Here is an 18424-nt window from a genome sequence, read left to right on the forward strand (position 1 = left end):
CCGCCGCCCGGAGCCAACTGATTCCGGCTGACGTCTAGGGGGGAGGTAGGCGGTGAAAGGGGGAGCTGCGTCTCACCCCGATCACCCATACTCTCTGACGGGTGCAAATAAAGTGCTTTCTCTCTCTCTCAATTATGAGGTTACACACACGTTCGGCTGCGACGGAGAGAACGTCACTGGCGGTTTGCCCGCAGTTCGCCGTTGTTGCTTGCGTTCGATGTCTCGAGTTTGCTCGGCGGCGTGGTTGTCAGCATTCGCCCACCACTGCCCCTTGCGATTCTTCGAAATCAAATTGCTTCAAAAATTAAATGGCTCATACCCCCTTAAGCAATTTCTCATAGCGCCGTAAACGCCGCCTCCCCATTACGACAACAGAAGAGAATTGAAATTCTGCGCTGGAATGATTAGCGGCTACGCAGCCAGCTATGGAAGCAGACGACGACGACGAACGCGGGAGCAGTGGCACGAGTGCATGCCGAGCACGAGCACGAGTGCAACCCGAAGGCCGCCAACTAGATGGCTGCGGAGGAAGACGACGACGCTCGAGCCAATGCTGATGATTTCGCCTAGCCATATACGATTTCGCCTATAGTAGGATACAACTTTAAAAACAGCAGTTGGCAAAAAAAAAGTTGTCGCAGTTTCACCCGAAAGGCGAAGCATCAATTGCGATAGCAACTTAGTAGAGAGCTATACGGAGTAAGGATAGTAGTTTTATCCGCTGTACAAACTTGGACATGCAGCAGCACCGGCAACACACAGCATGTTGTCGACGCCGTCGGCGTTTTGCCCGCGTTCGCACAAAATGCGTGCGGCGTTGGTGACTGTTGCCGGAGCCTCTGAAATAAAAAAGGTGTCGCAGTTTCACCTGAAAGGTGAAGCATCAATTGCGATAGCAAATTTGAAGAGAGCTATACGGAGTAATGATAGCAGCTTTATCAGCTGTATAAACTTGGACATGCAGCAGCACCGGCAACACGCAGAACTGTTGTCGACGCCGTCGGCGTTTTGCCCGCGTTCGCTCAAAATGCGTGCGGCGTTGGTGACTGTTGCCGGAGCCTCTGATATAAATAGGCACTTGGATGATGATGATAAGTGGTTCTTGAGGGAAAGGGAAAGGTTGGCGCTATCTTCTGCAGCCCTTGAGGGAGCACGGCTCAGCGCCAACGGGGAGGGGTAAGTGGGAGCGAAAGAAGGGATAGAGTGGAGTCGCCATGGCTGGGCGAAGCAAAACCGGCAGGCATAGGCGGCACGTATCAGGCCGAGATGGAAGGCCTTGGTGTGCTGCAGAGTCTGCAAGGGTGTTGTGCCAGGCCGGTCAGGCCCGGGGTGGGGTGGGAGGCCGTGAGGCCTTCCCGCTTGTAGAAATGTCCTTAGAGGCGTGCGGAGAGCCCTGACGAGTCAAGGAACTCCACGACGCCTCGAAGTGCAGAAAGGTGGTGTCGGCCGGGGAAGAGGAGATCTTCCTCCTTGCCAGAGGGGAGGCCCAGGCGGCGGAACTCCTGCAGGAGTGGGCCCCGCTCCTGGAGGTACGCCGGGCAGGCCAGCAGGAGATGTTCGATCGTCTCCGGCTCCCCGCAGGAGCTGCAGGCCGGGGACGTCGCTCGTCCCAGTCGGTAGCTGCGTGCTGCCGTCCAGCTGCAGCCGATGCGGAGCCGGAGAAGGAGCGAGGTCTCCCTGCGAGCCAGGCCTCGCTGGGGGAGTGGTCGTGGGGGGCATCCCAGTGCCACCCGTTTGTCTGGGTGGTGGGTCGCCAGGTGTCGCCGCAGCCTCAGTCCAGTGAAGTCGCCCTCCGTCACGGCCCGACTGAGGGGCACAGTGGTGTGGTGGGCGTCCTTCGCCAGGGTGTCGGCTGCCTCGTTGCCCGGGATCCCTACGTGGGCGGGGATCCAGTGCAGGGACACCGGGTGGCCTGCGTCCTGCAGCGCTGTCAGCCGGGTAGACAGCAGTGCGACTCCAAGGCTGGCGCTTTCTGGCCTCTGCAGGCCGAGGAGGGCTGCCTTGGAGTCGCAGAGGATGGCCGCTGGTACCCCAGGAAGCTCCTCGGAGAGTAGGTCGACGGCCAGGTGGAGGCCTGCCACCTCCGCTGCAGTCGAGCTGGCGTGTCTGGGCAGTCGACACTGCCTGCTCTTCTGCAGGGCTGGAGCCGTGCAGGCCGCCGTGGCAGAGCCGGTGTCCGGTACCACCGAACCGTCGACGTACACCAGGAGGTGGTCTCCGAGGGTCTCGTCCAGGAGGCAGGCGGCCGTCTGCTGCAGGGCGCAAGCGGGCGAGCGCCTCTTCGAAATCCCGGGCAGCTCCATGGCGATGGGGACAGGAGGCCTCTGCGGTGGGGGCAGCTGTACTAGGCACTTGGTGCCGCAGCTAAACGTCGCCTCCCTTCCCTCACCCTCCCCCCACGGCCTTTCGTGCGTCGGAAGAAGGCACGTTTGCTCTACATATATGGTGATTGTAGAGGAGGAAAGAGACGCCTACTTCTGCAGCCCTTAAGGGAGCACAGAGCAGAACGCGCGTTTGTTCTCCGCCGTGCGTTCACTCCGCGTGAAAGCGCGCGTCCCTCGCGCCCTTTCACTCGCACATACAGCGTTCGGCGCGCGGCGACTGAGCCGTGCTCCCTCAAGGGCTGCAGAAGATAGCGCCAGCCTTTCCCTTTCCCTCAAGAACCACTTACCACCACGGCGACGATTTCATCTCCATTGACGTCATACGGAACCTCACGGCGACGGCGACGGCGACAGCGACGGCGATGGCGACGGCGACGCCGACGGCAGAAATCTGCTTTGGAGTGTCCATATAATTGCTATCGCAATAAAAAAGGCAGACGGACCACGCGGGGTTGTGTTGCTCCGCCAGACAATCACAGAAGCAAACAAAATCGTCTTCATGCGACGTTTTCAAAATGGCGTCATACTTGATACGACTGTACTTGTCGTCGTACTTGTACTTTCTACTATAGTGGTTGAGTGAAAACATATAAAATTACGCGTTTATAATTTTATTTTCGCGGTTAACGCCTTATTTAGATAACAGGGAAACTTTGAAGTACGAACTATTTGCAGCCTCGCGGAGGAACAGCTAGTGGCTGGCGTTTATGAGGGCGTGGACGGGGCTTCACTGCAGACATCAGTTGTATCCGACTACAGACATAAAGATTCGCTTCGTTAAGGTACATTGCACTATTGAATCCCAGTACAGTACAAAGAAGAATAAAAAAAATGGCAAAAGTGAAAGGTGAAGTTCAACTGAAATATTCAAGAAATGGCAATGTACTCAGGGGAAAAGAAAGTCAATGGTCTAGGATTTCAAACCACATAACCTTTTCTACAGAGCGAAGGAATGTCAATTGGCTGGTATGTTTGGGTGAAACCGACATCTACTTTGAACGGCACACAACCAGCATGCGAGAATGTAGAACTCCATCGCTATGTCAAATACATGGTCTAAGCCGGCGCGCATTCTGTGAAACATTTTTAGTGGACTGGGAGTGGCACTACGATCAACGACTGAGTTGCCTTGAATTCTGAGGGCATTTCAAGCCTTCGCCTCCGCGCGGCGTGGTGGCGTGTGCGGTGGGGGGTGGAAGAGAGGGGAAGCGCTCAGCTTGACGTCACCCTAGAATCGGAAAGACACTCGCTCTACCCCAGCCGCACAGACACTGCTCATGGGCCGCCATTCCAGTACAACTTCAAAATTCTCGTGCCACTCCTGTTGAACTCTTGAAAACGATTAATCGAACAGGTCTAATCGATTAAGTCGATTAAATGAAAGGTGGACATCGATGAAGATTAATCGTTTTGCGGGATACTTTTAGTCGATTAATCGATTAAATGTTCATCGAGATTACCAACCCTACGCAATTGATGCTTCGCCTTTCAGGTGAAACTGCGACAACTTTTTTTTTATTGCGATTATATGGACACTCCAAAGCAGATTTCTGCCGTCGGCGTCGCCGTCGCCGTCGCCGTGAGGTTCCGTATGACGTCAATGGAGATGAAATCGTCGCCGCGCGCCGCCGAACGCTGTATGTGCGAGTGAAAGGGCGCGAGGGACGCGCGCTTTCACGGGGAGAGAACACACGGCGGAGAACAAACGCGCGTTCTGTGCCGTGCTCCCTTAAGGGCTGCAGAAGTAGGCGTCTCTTTCCTCCTTTACAATCACCATATATGTAGAGCAAACGCGCCTTCTTCTGACGCACGAAAGGCCGTGGGGAGGGGGGGGGGGCAGAGAAGGGAGGCGACGTTTAGCTGCGGCACCAAGTGCCTATTTATATCAGAGGCTCCGGCAACAGTCACCAACGCCGCACGCATTTTGTGCGAACGCGGGCAAAACGCCGACGGCGTCGACAACAGTGCTGTGTGTTGCCGGTGCTGCTGCATGTACAAGTTTGTACAGCGGATAAAACTACTATCCTTACTCCGTATAGCTCTCTACTAAGTTGCTATCGCAATTGATGCTTCGCCTTTCGGGTGAAACTGCGACAACTTTTTTTTTAGGTGCGAGAGCATCTTATGCTCGAGGCAGTGTCCGTTCTGCAGCGTCCGCACCCATACTGCGCATGCGCAACTCTCCCTCATTTTCCTCTCCTACGCAGGTGCGCGCTCTCCTCTTCCTCTCTCCGCCACAGGTGCGGCGCAGCAAATCATTGCATATCGCTCTCTCTCACTCTCTCCCTTTCTCTCTCTAAGGGTACGCCGGTAGGCGGCGCAAGTGTCGCGGCGCAGTATAAAGCGCGCGTTCGCTGTGCTTTCGTCATTCTCTCTCTGTGCAAGGATGTGCGAAACGCCATTAACAACGTCAACGTCGGCGCTAGTTGCAGCGGCAGCGCCACCGCCCCGGAGCAGAGGAAGGCTCGGGAAGCCGAACGTCAGCGTCGGCAAGCAGACCCCGAACTTCGGGCCAGGGAAGCCGAACGTAAACGTCAACGTCGGCAGGAAACTTCTACGGAAGCAACACGGGCTCGGCATGCTGAAGTGGAACTTCAGCGTTATCAAGCCGACGCCGAACTCCGTGCTCGGAGAGTCGAAGCGCAACGGCAGCGTCGAGCGGCAGCTCCCGATCCCGAAGCGACGATGAAACGCGAGTCTGCGGCCAGAGCAGCAACACGTTCGAGGCCATTGCAACGCCCGGGCTTCGACGATGCTGACGCGCGGTTCAAGCGCGACATCCTCGATCGGAGCTTCGGGCACAGCTGTAACGTGTGCGCTACCTCCGCGCTTTCCAAGAAGACGTCGACCCCGAAAGGGAATTCACCATGGCGCTTCTAAACAGCCGGTCCCTCAACGCCCGCGCCAGGGAGATCGAACGGGACCCGGTCATAACCAAAGCGGACGTGCTCTGCCTCACGGAAACGTACAACGCCGCACAGCCGACCATCAACGGCTACGACGTGATCGTGTGTACCGAGGAGGCACAACGACAAGTCGGTGATGTCGCCGTATACGTGAAACGCACTCTCACCGCAAACGCAAAGGACCTAGACCTACCGGTCAACACTCAAATGCACAACGGAGACCACTCGGCCGTCCGACTATCCTTCCACGGTGACAACAACATCGTCATCATGACGCTGTATCTCAAACCCAACATCTCAAGAGAAAGCGTCGAACTTTACCTCGCAAGGAGCATGGTAGAGTACACCAAGACCTACAGCCACGCGCCCTTCATACTCGCAGGGGACTTCAACGTAGACATACTGACAACCGATTGGCTGGTGCAGCACATGAAGGACGTATACTCTTTGCGATGCATTTCCCAAGACCACTAGCAACCCACCACCATCAGGGGAACGTGCATAGACATCGCCTTCGCAAATTTCAAACTCGACCCTCTGCAGCAAGACCCATTGACGCTACACTTCACCGACGACAAAGCCATCGTCTTCAAGATACCGCGCGCACCGACGCTAGTAATCAAGTACGATCTCTAAATAAAGAAGCAACAACCCCGTACAAACGTCTCCTCTCTTCTCAATACAATCTCTCACTCTAACTTTCATTGGGTTGTGTTGCCAAGTGAAACGAAACGGAAACTCGATGCGCACCCCCCGCGATGCTTTCGCATCCCACCATGGCTGCCCGTAAGGTGAGATGATGTGATTTTTTCTCACGCTTTGATGTACCCATGTTCGCACGCGATCTATCAAACATCTTTAATTTTGTTTTGCACCAATGCGCACACAAAACCTGCATACATCTTTAATATGCTATTTGCCATTTTTTTTTTATTTTAACACATCAAACTTATTTTTCTATGCATGTCGTGCGACACATATAAAGCAACAAGTTAGAAGGCATGATGGTGTGCTCGTGGTAGCATTATCTCACGCCAAGAATATGAACTGCATCATGCATTGTCGTTGCCTTCCACGTATACACACAATAAATTTTCGGTGTCTGTCGAAGTGTGCTGTAATAAAAACGGTGCTTACAAGCCTGTTTATCTAAAACGTAGACGTGCTATGTACTGCTCTCAGACACGCTATGTGTCTCTGGCTGCTGAGGAGACAGTTTATTTTCAAAAGCGAATTAATTTCGTGGGGGGGGGGGGGGGGGGTTGATTCCCACATCTTATATTTGGCGGAAAATTTTACCCGCCAATTTAGCTGGCGGCGCCAAGTAGCCTAACAAAGGTTGTCACCACCCTAAAACAGCGCTTGCATGTATGCTCCCTATTTTTGGTGGATTGTGAGCGCGCGGCGGATGCACGCCGGCAAGTGCGGGGCTGCGCGCTGACCTCCTTGATCATGAGAGAGAGAGAAAGACGTTTATTAAATCATGTGTCCCCGCTTGCAGCAGCAGCAGCAGGCGCTGTAACAAGGCGTTGAAGTTGTTTCGGAATTACCCGCGTTTAAGCTTCTGAACACTGTACACAATCAGGGCGACGATTTGTACGTTGTGTCGACAATATACACACGCCGATACAGGCAGTCTACCCTTGCGCAAGAGCGAGCGTACGCATAGGACACCTGTGGCGTCCGTTCGGCGTCTGCTCCAGCCCACCTTCTACTTGCGCCAGCGATGTGGTGCGTCCACTGCAGGCACTGTATCAGGCTCTCCCATAGCGTTACGCGGAAGTTTCACGACCAGATGAAAAGTATTGAAGAACCCTGCTACTACGATGCCACAGTGCCCTTTCGCTGACATGCCGCAGTTTTCCAGCGAAGCAGGGCTCGTCTCATAGTCACTGTCCTCGAAATGTTCGGAGCACAGAAAGTCACGCTTTCACCCATGTTGGCTGCGATGGGCGCGCAGCGCGAATCCATATCCTTCTAAGCTTCGGCTCTGCCGGAAAGGTATGACATGGCTTGTCTCACCCGACGATAGTTTTCTCACACCCTTGCGCGCAGCAGCGTAGAGGCGTTCTCCTGCGTTGTGACAGGTGCTTCACTGGTCACAATAAAAAAATTGCTGTGGTTTAGCTTTCGTTAACCCTGGTTGATTGCGAAAGGTTCACTGCCCTGGCCAGGCCCATTGTCGAGCTGTGACCGAGGTGTGGTTTCGCAATGATATACAGACATGTTTGCAATGAATACAGTGTTTATTCATCATTTTTATGCCTATGAAGACACTGCGGTGATGAGTAAAGTAGTGAGACTAGGTTGCAACTTGCAGCCGGGCCCAACTCTACTCGGGCAACGGCGGGCAATGTCTCCTTTCCGGGCTCCGTAAAGGCCTAAATATAGTCCGACGTAGTGTGAACGCGCGCACACGTTATGTCACAGTTGACGAGAACAACAACGGTAATAGTTCGACCGATGGTTCGACGTACTGGCGCCGCCAACGTAACCGACGCGCGGCCAATGCGCTGCGACGCGCCCAGCGTCTGTTGACGCTCGTCCGCGTGCCGATGGAATATAAACGCGCCCTAATGCTCTCTTGTGGTTTGACTGTTGAGTCGCCGATGGCTGCCCGAGGTAGCGTAATGAAGCTTTCGCTTCAAAAAAATGTGGGCAGCTTTCACTAGTTGTGCAAGGCTGGAGTAAACAGCGGAGCTGGTGATTGACCTAGCTCCTTCCAGGTTTTACTAGGCTTGGCTAAGTTCTGCTAGGAAATGTTAAGTGCTGCTGGGCGCGGCATTCCGAATCGGCTGACCGCCGACGCACAGATTCTCGCTTGGCCGCGCGCCGCGCTTCAAGTTAAATAAGCGGCTTCTTCTTCGGGTGTCCGAATCTTCGTTGGTCGTCCCATGTCAAGGCTACATGTGCTCGCCACTGAGTCAATGAGAATTCGGCCGCCGTCGCGGCGGCTGCGAGCTTTTATCTCCCGGTGACGTCACGACTAAGCTCCGCCTGCACACTTGCCGGGCACAGCTAGACAAAGTCCATGTAGTGTCGTACCCGAGCCCGCCTACGGGGAGGCCTAGCATCTGGGAGGACGACGCAGTGAGTCCAGGCGGAGACGCTTCTTCCTCGTGAGAGGGTCTGGCCAACGTGGCGTTTATTCAATTTATATACCATTTCACAGACAGATGGCGTCATGCCATTGGCTGATACAACAGTGGTGTGATCACATCGACAGGGAATCACATTGACAGGGACATTGCAGGTAACAATGGCAGCGATTGCTACATTATGACACCAGAGGAAAGCACGACACAACAGTCTACACAGCCCGCGAACCGTGTTGGTGCGCAGTGGCGTCATAGTTTTTGGCTCCGCCTACCCACCGGAGCGAGGAGGTTTTGGCGGAAGCCGGAGTTGGCACGTGATCCCTCGGCGGGCGCGAGGTGCCGGGGTGGCTAGGCGAAGCATGTGCACACTAGCTAGGATGGGCGGCGTGAAGAGCTTGGCGAAGCGATGGCATGCCTAGGCGAAGTGGGGGAGCAGCTATGCCAGGTGGTTGCTAGGCGACGCGAAGTGACGCCATGGCTAGACGGAGCAGGTGACGTCATGGCTAGACAGCTGGCGTGGCGGCGGAGGTGCGTTGCCGACAGGGGCGTAGACATGGGGGGGAGGGGGGGGGTGGGGGTTCAAACCCCCCCCCCCCCGAAATGTTTTGCGCAACCCCCCCCCTCACCCACCCACCCTTTGTTCTCGTCGCTTCGCGCTGACATAATTGAAGAAACCGGTGCTACTATCACAATTTCATTCCTGGGCGCTTCCGTTTGGGTTGGTAATTTACAGCGAATCATGTCTGCATATGGAAAAAACTGTCATGGTCTTTGTCAAGGCTTTGACACTCTGTGAAGTTTTGGGCGAGAATGTGGCGGCCGCATTGCGGCGGACGCATTCTAAAGCAAGAAACGCGCAACAAATGAAGCAACAAATGCGACAGCCGCATTTTAGATGAAGGCGAAAATGCTCGAGGCCCGTTTACTTAGATTTAGGTGCACGTTAAAGACCCCAGGGGGTCGAAATTTCCAGTATACATTTCCGCCGCTTCCCTTAAGGTGCCGGTTAGGCCGCGCTCGCGCAGCATCGTATTAAGGCTCATTTACACCGGCGACTGACAGTGGTCGCAAAGCGACCAGTCGCAAATGGTCGCAAATGGTCGCGTTTCTCGAAAAGTGACTATTTTGGGCCAGTCGCTCGCTGCTCGATTTTTCAGTCGCACGACCGTAGTCGCAAAGCTGCTCAACCAATCAGCGCCGCGCCGAAAGTGATATTCGTCTTTATCCGGCGCCCTCCACGCCAAATGCAATGTCCACGCCACCATATGCAGACTACAGGTGTCTTCTGATGCTGGGACGCAGCAGTTGCAGCAACGTGTCGAATGTACGCGGTCGCTGTCGCTGGAAGGTAAACAACAGGAAAAGAAAGCACAACACAGATCCTTTTTCTAGCTGCCGTTCGTTGGATGAGTATGCCACCCAAAGGTGAACAGCAGGCGAACTTTAACAACTTGCTCTCGATAATACTCGTTGTCATGCGCGCACAAAGTTCGGGCAGGAGGCTGCTTGCGGGGCCGGCCACTTCACGCGAGCGGAGACACGGGCGCACCCACCAGCGTCGCGTTTTTTTCGGAGGCTTCCGCGCTGCGAGGGCTGACACTACGGCAGAGCACATCAGCACAGTGACGACGTCTTCCTCTTTGCTAGCATCGAAATCCATGGCTATTGCCGGAAGGCGAAACCAGAGCGAAGTGCGCGAACTGCGTAGATCCCTAGAATTCTCGCTGAAGAACGACAACCTCCGGGATTGCGACTTGCAGGTCGCGCTCAGCCGGGCTTGCCGGTGTGAACATCAGTCGCCTTCGGTCGCTTTTTGGTCACGAGTCGTAAATGGTCGCGTGACCTCCTCAAGTCGCCGGTGTGAATGAGTTAGTCTGCGCGCGAAACGTCTCTTGTTTGCGATTGCGCCCCTACGGAAGGCTGGTAGTTACTGTTGTGTTGCTGAATTCCAAACCAGCAATTACGGAAGGCTGGTAGTTGCTGTTCTGTTGTGGAATCCCAAACCAGCAATGTAGACACGAAGGGGTTGATGCCAGCAGTGAAATTCCACCAACTCGCAACAGAATGCACGAAACAGACAGCCGACAAGCATGGATTACTGCTGTGCGCAGTACAGCGTAAGTAAACTCTTGTTGCAGGCGCTGACAGTTCTTGTCGGAGTCCTGAGAAATTTATTATGTGCACTATGCGCTGAACAAGACCGGAGTTCATTCCTGCATCACTAGTACACCAATCAGTCGAGATTTTGTGAGGTACAAGGCCGCTTCCTGTTTGCACCGGCGTAAGTGAAGCAGAAATGAGTTGCACGCACTACTTAAAATGCGTACACATGCCATATCTATGCTGCGCGGTGAAATATTCTGTACAATTCTGAATCTCTTGACGTAAAGGCAAATGACGGCTGCACGCTCGCACACAGCGGAAGACACAGCGGCCCATGCACTTGCCGCAGGAAATGCAACCTCTCGTATGAGGGAGCAGGGCGACGAAAGCTTCGAAAAAAAAAGCATCACGCGTTTTTGCGCGTATTTAAGTTTTCTAGCGCAAAGACGCAGCGAACAAGCTATTGCTATGGGAGTAGGTATAGCCTGGTAACACGTGCATTTTCACGTGTATAGTCGTCCTTGACTTGTGAAACGCACTTCGCCCCGACGAGGACGACGCCATCTACGCTTAACGGAGATTAACAATTAATGATGTCTTCTCCGATCGGGCTTCTCAATGATGCATTTGCATGATAGCGTTGATGCATGATAGTCTCAATGATGCATTTTCGAAGACTGGTCCATTCAGTGGCGCGATGAGAGACCATTGCACCAAACGCCCACTGTACCTGTCGTACTTACTGTATTTTACGCAGCTTACTTTACTTTTTACTTAATTTCTTCACAAGCACACGCACACGCGAGGGGGGGAGGGGGGTCCCATGTCTTTGATATACATGTAGAGAGTCTGCTTAAACTACCGATATTTATTATCGATCACGTCACGTAGAGGAAAGCAGACGCTTGCCCCTCCCCCCCCCCCCCCCCCGAAGACAATTTCTGGCTACGCCCCTGGTTGCCGAGGCTAGGCGAAGCGAGGAGCAGCTGCGCGAAGTGGTTGCTAGGCAACGCGCAGTTTCCGGTCTGTACTACGCGGCGCAACGAAGAGCTTGAACAGCTCCGCTGTTAAAATAAAAACAAAACGTCGAGTGTGCAGAACTTTTAGTGAACAAATTCTGGGCAGGGCATCGAGCTATATAGACGGTTTCATCCAGCGCCACCGCGCTCTGGCAACGCTGTGCGCCGGCATCCGGCGCCCTTAGGAAACTTCCGGTAGCCGCCCCTTTTGCTCGTTTTTGCTGGTATTTGTACGCTCGCGCACTCGTCCTGCGCATATTCTGTGTTATTTTTCGGGTATATCGATATAAGTGCGACTTGTGGCATTCAGTGTGTTGCGTGATGGTGAGTAGCTCTTGGAGCATCGACTGTTTTCATTACGTTTACTCGTCAATCATCATCATCATCATCATCATCATCAGCCTATATTTATGTCCACTGCAGGACGAAGGCCTCTCCCTGCGATCTCCAATTACCCCTGTCTTGCGCTAGCGTGTTCCAACTTGCGCCTGCGAATTTCCTAACATCATCATCCCACCTGACTTTCTGCCGTCCTCGACTGCGCTTCCCTTCTCTTGGTATCCATTCTGTAACCCTAATGGTCCACCGGTTATCCATCCTACGCATTACATGGCCTGCCCAGCTCCATTTCTTCCGCTTAATGTCAACTAGAATATCGTCTGCCCCCGTTTGTTCTCTGATCCACACCGCTCTCTTCCTGTCTCTTAACGTTACTCCTAAGATTTTTCGTTCCATCACTCTTTGTGCGGTCCTTAACTTGTTCTCGAGCTTCTTTGTTAACCTCCAAGTTTCTGCCCCGTATGTTAGCACCGGTAGAATGCAATGATTGTACACTTTTCTTTTCAACGACAGTGGTAAGCTCCCATTCAGGATTTGGCAATGCCTGCCGTATGCACTCCAACCTAATTTTATTCTTCTGTAAATTTCTTTCTCATGATCAGGGTCCCCTGTGAGTAATTGACCTAGATAAACAAACATATTCCTTTACAGATTCTAGAGGCTGACTGGCGATCCTGAATTCTTGTTCCCTTGCCAGGCTATTGAACATTATCTTTGTCTTCTGCATATTCATCTTCAACCCAATTCTTGCACTTTCTCGGTGTTTTTCAAATCTGGGAGCCTACCAAGAGCTCCCAGATTTGCTCTGCTCACTTCATCCAAGGTACGTTACTACGTGGAGTAGCCAGACTGCTATAATGCTAAATAATAAAATTGCTACTGCACAATTGTTCTGGCCGTATGTCGTGTAACTGACGCGAGAGCAGCTCGACTCTCGTCCCGAGTTTGCCCGCTCGTCCAGTTTCTTGCCTCGGCGTGGATCGCCATGCTACGAACATGAGTTAAAATTATTGTTCAGCGGGTGCCATGCTGCCGCCGTTTTATTTTATTGTTTTTCGTTCCTGGGGCACAAGTGCACTTCTGCAGCTTTACTACCTAGGTATATGTGCGCATTGGTTTATCATATTTAACGTCCCAAAGCGACTCAGGCTATGACGGACGCCGTAGTGGAGGGCTCCGTATAATTTCGACCACCTGTGGGTCTTTAACGCGCACTGACAGCGCACAGTACGCGGACCTCTAGCATTTCGCCTCGATGGAAATGCGACAGCCGGGGCCCAAACGGCGTCTTTAGGGTCAGCAACCGGGCACCGTAACCGCTGAGCCATCGCGGCGGCATGTGAGCATTCGTATCGGTATCGCAGAGCAGAATCGCAGAAAAGTTAGCGATTTCCGTGCATGCATGTAGGAAGTTTCGGCCACATTCTAAAAGCATTTACAAATTAACGGAGGCCAATTATGGATTGTAATCTCGTGCCCAACACTACAGGTTTAATTTTGTTAGAAGTGTGGTAAATTCGTGAGCATTTAAGTTAGTCCCATTTCAGTCGACCTAGGCTTCTTGCACTAAACGACTTTTGAGAATGTACAGTTATTTGTGAATGCATATTGAAAAGCAGAAACAAGGCACATGACGCAGAAAACATGTGCATGTACACATGCACAGGCTACCACTTCATCCTCCATCTTGCAGCAATAAAAGTGCCATTGCGAAATGCAAAAACGCCCGTGTGTTTGTGTTGTAGGGCACGTTAAAGAACCCCAGGCGGTCAAAATTAATCCGGCGGCGAGCCTCATGCGGCGAGCCTCAATACGGCGAGCCTCATAATCAGAACTGGTTTTGGCACGTAAAACCCCTGAAAAAAAGAAAAAAGTGTCATTAAAGTTTTTCTAGTTTTCGGCAATCCCATTACTTGCCTTGAAGACAACAGTCTGCGTTCATTGCATGTCCTCACTAAAATGCTCCGCTTGTTGCTCCGGGGTTGTAACTGAGGGAAGGTGCTTGGAGGCCGGCGAAAACGAAAATCGCACGACATCATCGTCAAGCATCAGCTTTTGGCGATATAGATCTTTTGCTTCGGTGCTAAGCGCCTTAAAGTAGTCGCTCGTCATCTCGACAATATTCACGATGTAGAATCAGCTCATCATAGATTCCACCAAGCAGCGCAAACATCGACACGCCGGCCTCACGTCGCGCATGCCTTCAAACAACATAGCCGGAAGTGCTTCTAGCTCTCCTGCCGGAAGTTCCGATGGGGCAACCAATCAGCGGCAAGCGAGGTTTGTTTGTAAACACTGAAACCGTCTATACAAGTGAAGAGGAGTAGTGAAGGCCATTTTAGTAAACATCAAACAATGCTTACCGTATCACCCATTCGTACGAGGTGCTACCCAAAAGTTCCGGGAATTTGAAAAGCACGACCAAGCTGAGTGTGGTACACATTTCCGCCGCTAGATGTGGCTAGCAGTATGCCTTGCGGATCAGTGTGCTAAACTACTTGCATCTAAGAGTATTGTTTTGCGAAGTGTTGTTTTGCAATGCAATGTTTCACTGATTTGGCGAATTTCTTAGCAACCAATATGACAGACTTCAAGCAGCAAAGAATTTGAATCCAGTTTTGTTTTAAACTTGGCAAAACTGCGGCAGAATTCATCGTATGCTAAAGGGCACTTTTGGAGTCGGCGCCATGAGCCAATGTATTACGTTTTTATTGCATAAATGCTTCAAAGACGGTCGAATGTGTGTTGACGACGATGAACGTTGTGGACGCCCGTCAACGAGCACAACCGCGGAAACGGTAGCAGAACTTCGTAAGCCTATCGTTGGGAATTGCAGGCTTACTATAAAGGATGTGTGCGACATTGTAGGACAATCGTACGGCACAGCTCAGCGATCTTGTCGGATGTTTTCAACATGAGGCGCATTTCTGCAAAATTTGTGCCAAGACTGCTCAGTGAACAAACAATGCAGCGTGTTTCTGTCTGTATACAGAACTGAAGCAACAAGTCAGAGGCATTCCCACATTTCTCTCCAGTGTGAAAACAGGGGATGAGACATGGGTTTATGGCTACGATCCTGAAACTGATCAGCAGTCATCGAAATGGCAGTTGCCAAATTCACTGCGGCCGAGAAAGGCAAGTCAAGTTCGTGGCAATGTTTACTCCATGCTCACTGTTTTTTTTTTTTGTTTTTTTGCTTTTTTATCTACATGGAATTGTCCACGAGGAATTCGTACCTCCTGCAGAAACCGTGAATAGCGAGCTTTACGTCCTTAGAAGCGGATGAATAACAACTGGCTTCTTGATCACGACAACGCACCCGCTCACAGATCACTCGTTGTTCGACAGTTCCTGACTTCCAAATAAATCACAGTAGTTCCGCACCCACCCTATTCACTTTGCCTCGCCCCTTGTGACTTATTCTTGTTTCCAAAGTTGAAGTTGAGGCTCAAAGGACGTCGATTTCAAACTGTTGAAGAGATCCAATCGGAATCGCTGGCGGTCATCAACACACTATCGCATGGAGAGTTCCACGAATGCATGGAATCATGGCAGAAACGCTGGGATCGGTGTATACATGCTCAAGGAGACAGTGCTGATTAGGCGTTATGATCAACAATTCTCTTTTTACGACAGAATTCGCGGCACTTTTGGATAGTACCTCGTACATATGCATAGGGTCCGCGAACTCCCGTTTTCTTTTTCTTTCATTTTCTTCCCTTTTGCCAGTACTATACGCAGCTGTACCTTTTTTTTGTTTTTCTGGTGAGCTGAACTAAACCTCAACTTAAAGTCTCACACTTGATGCCAACTGCACAAGTGAATCTTGCAGGACGACAGCGATCAGCAGCAGCCCTGGAACAACGAGCTCCCGCCGCCGACGCGCAACGTTCTGCTGCAGGCACGACCGCGAGTGTTCGCCGCCTTCCAGTTGCTGACGCTGGCGGCCGTAGCCGCGTACGCCTACTGGAACCCCAAAACCCGGTTGTGGCCCCTGCACTTGAGCTGCGCCAGCCTGGAATGCTTCAACGTGCAAGCCGAGCTGCACTCCTCCATGGACCTGAGCGCCGAACCGTGCGACAACTTCTACCAGTACGTGTGCGGAAACTGGGCCCAGGGCCACTCGCGATACCAGGACCAGTTCCGCTACCTCGAGGTGAGACCGTGAGAAGTACCGGAGATATGGCCAGCCGATTGGTCAAGCGTAAACATTGCAAAGACCCTTCTGTGTCTACAAAGGGCGCTTGCTGTGTCCCCGTGGTTAAAACCTTCAACCTTAAAGGCCAACTTCAATGAAATTTCACTTGGCTAACTTGACTATAACTTAGTAGTACATACCACTGAAGCAATCTTGGCAGCGCCGTAGGGCTAGTAATTGCATAAATTCCGAGTAAATAAGACCACCCAAACTATCTAAGCAGACGACACGTGCACCTGGTGGTTAGCGGCTATGACGTAAGTCCCAGTACGGCGCCTGCGAAATCTCGGATGACATGCCGAGGAACCGCGCGTTCTGGGTCATGCGTCACTTCCTCCGAGATGTAATGGCGGTGCTTTTTTTTTCTTTTCAGTTTCGTTATAAAGAACTAGGTAATATATATGCGAGATTTTGGGGACGCTTCCACTCGTGTTTCAAATGTAAATTTATGCATGGAAGCCTCATCTATATCTACAATTTCTGGAACATTTCTTTTTACGCGATCCAAAATTGCGTTGCAGTTGGCCTAAGGAATAAAGTGAAACCGTTCAAGGGGGAAAATAAAGCTTTATTTTTTACGCCTTTTTCTGCCAGTAAATGTGGTGCTAGTTATAACAGACCACACGAAAGCTGGATGACATAAAATTTGTTAGCTATCACCTTCGAACTCTCGTTTCACACGTTTCGGTGTGCACCAGTTGGTCAGAATTATTATACAGCTTTCAAGTACGGCTTCTCTCAACGCAAATGTAATTTGAGCTCGATGGTCATGTAGCCAAGATTATTTATCAGCATAAGATAAAGGGTGTTAGCCGTGGAAGAAACCAGCACTCTTACGGGCGTAACAATTTTTTTAGAGTATAGTATGTGCAGCCGCCTGCCTCGAAATTCACATTCCTTACCAAACAGAGAAAAAATGTGTGTAAGTCAACTCGAGTTAAGGAGACCCTTTAGCAGAACAACTTTCTGGCGAAGTATCCGGAAGGTCTAATTAACAAACCATGGCGAAAAGAACGTATTGGAATATTTTTCTCTACTTGAACTACGTCGTCAATGCAGACTTCTTCAATACACTATTATAATAACTATGCATGTTATCGTCGGTCAGTGGCCCACAGACCTCCACACTATCGACGGCGCTGACAGAATGTCCAAGAGAATATCGCCCAAGGCACAGCGCGAATCGTCATAATCACTGCAGGACAGGTTTCTTCCGTCACTATTGTCACTATTGTCACCTAGGGATACCTGCGATACAGTAGTGGTGCAGGTCGAGGCATCTCTCCTTTATGCCTCTCTCACTTTCTGTCACCTAGGGAACCACAGCGCCTTCTGCTTAATTCCATGTGTCTTCAAGCTTGTCGTAAACACTGCGGGCGCATGAGACAGCGCCGGGACGGAAGTAAAGTTAACCGAAGCGCCAGGCTTTCATGTTCGACCTAGACGAGATTTCCTTCCATACCAATGTATGGTTTCTCACCCGTACTTTCCAGTGAGTTCGAATGAAGAAAAAAAGTCGAATTAACCGAGGTCGAGGTAACTAAAGTTGACCGTACACAGAAAAAGACAAGGAAGTTTACCATAGGTAGTTCTTGTTGCCAATCTAACCCCGGGGAAAGGGCAAGGGGATAAACAGGCAAGACCTGCTAGGGGAAGTTCGAGGAACGTAAAAGGCATACACAATGCAGGGGTAGCACGTAGCGTTTTCAAAGACTATCATGTATAGGTCCGTAGACGTAAGGAACTGGAGAAGCGCACATGTATGAGCGAAGTTCCTACATGAGCTCAGACATAAAATTCACGGCTCTAGATTAGTTTATCGCCTAAAAAGCACTCACTGCCAGCCTAAATTTTTGTTGAAAATATGCGAACCTTTTGGCATATGTCGTCTAAACAAGTCGGCGTTTGTCCTATGGGGGACATTTTGTTTAGTTTTTTTTTTTGCGTGCGCTGTTAAGCTTCAGGCAAAACAAGCAGCTAGAACCACTGTAGAAGAAACTTACATTTTGAGAACCTGTCAGTGCAAAAGCCCTGTGTTCTGTTTATAAATGATATTTTCGATAAACCAACTAACTCACTCGGGTGGCTTGATGCAAGTCTCGTCTTGAAACGAACTCAAGCCGTGGTGCCAAGGTATAACTGCAAGCCCGACTGGCTAAACGCAACGTTTTCGTTAGAGGCGTGAAACTCTTCACGGCAGGCAACGACTTCCGACGTATTTCAGGTGTGATTTCCTCTCAACGTCTTCCCCGCTAACTTTTGCTGGGCTAGTTGCGTTATGATTCAAGCTTTAGAATGTCGCGAAATTTGACGTGGACAAGATGGACAGGAGAGGACAGTTCATGTCTTATTTTGAGCTATATTCTTATGCTTGAGT

The 18424-nt window shown here is 51.4% G+C and overlaps 1 protein-coding gene across 1 annotated transcript in view; it reads left to right on the forward strand.

Moving 5' to 3' along the window:
- The window catches only part of LOC125941026 (endothelin-converting enzyme 2-like), a 34240-nt gene that overhangs the window by 6970 nt on the left and 8846 nt on the right, over positions 1–18424 (forward strand). Inside the window, exon 3 of the mRNA XM_049657932.1 lies at positions 15682–16005. Coding sequence (XP_049513889.1) covers positions 15682–16005 — 324 coding nt within the window. The remainder of the gene's footprint in view (positions 1–15681; positions 16006–18424) is intronic.

Source organism: Dermacentor silvarum, chromosome 10 (assembly GCF_013339745.2).
Source record: "Dermacentor silvarum isolate Dsil-2018 chromosome 10, BIME_Dsil_1.4, whole genome shotgun sequence".
NCBI lineage: Eukaryota > Metazoa > Arthropoda > Arachnida > Ixodida > Ixodidae > Dermacentor > Dermacentor silvarum.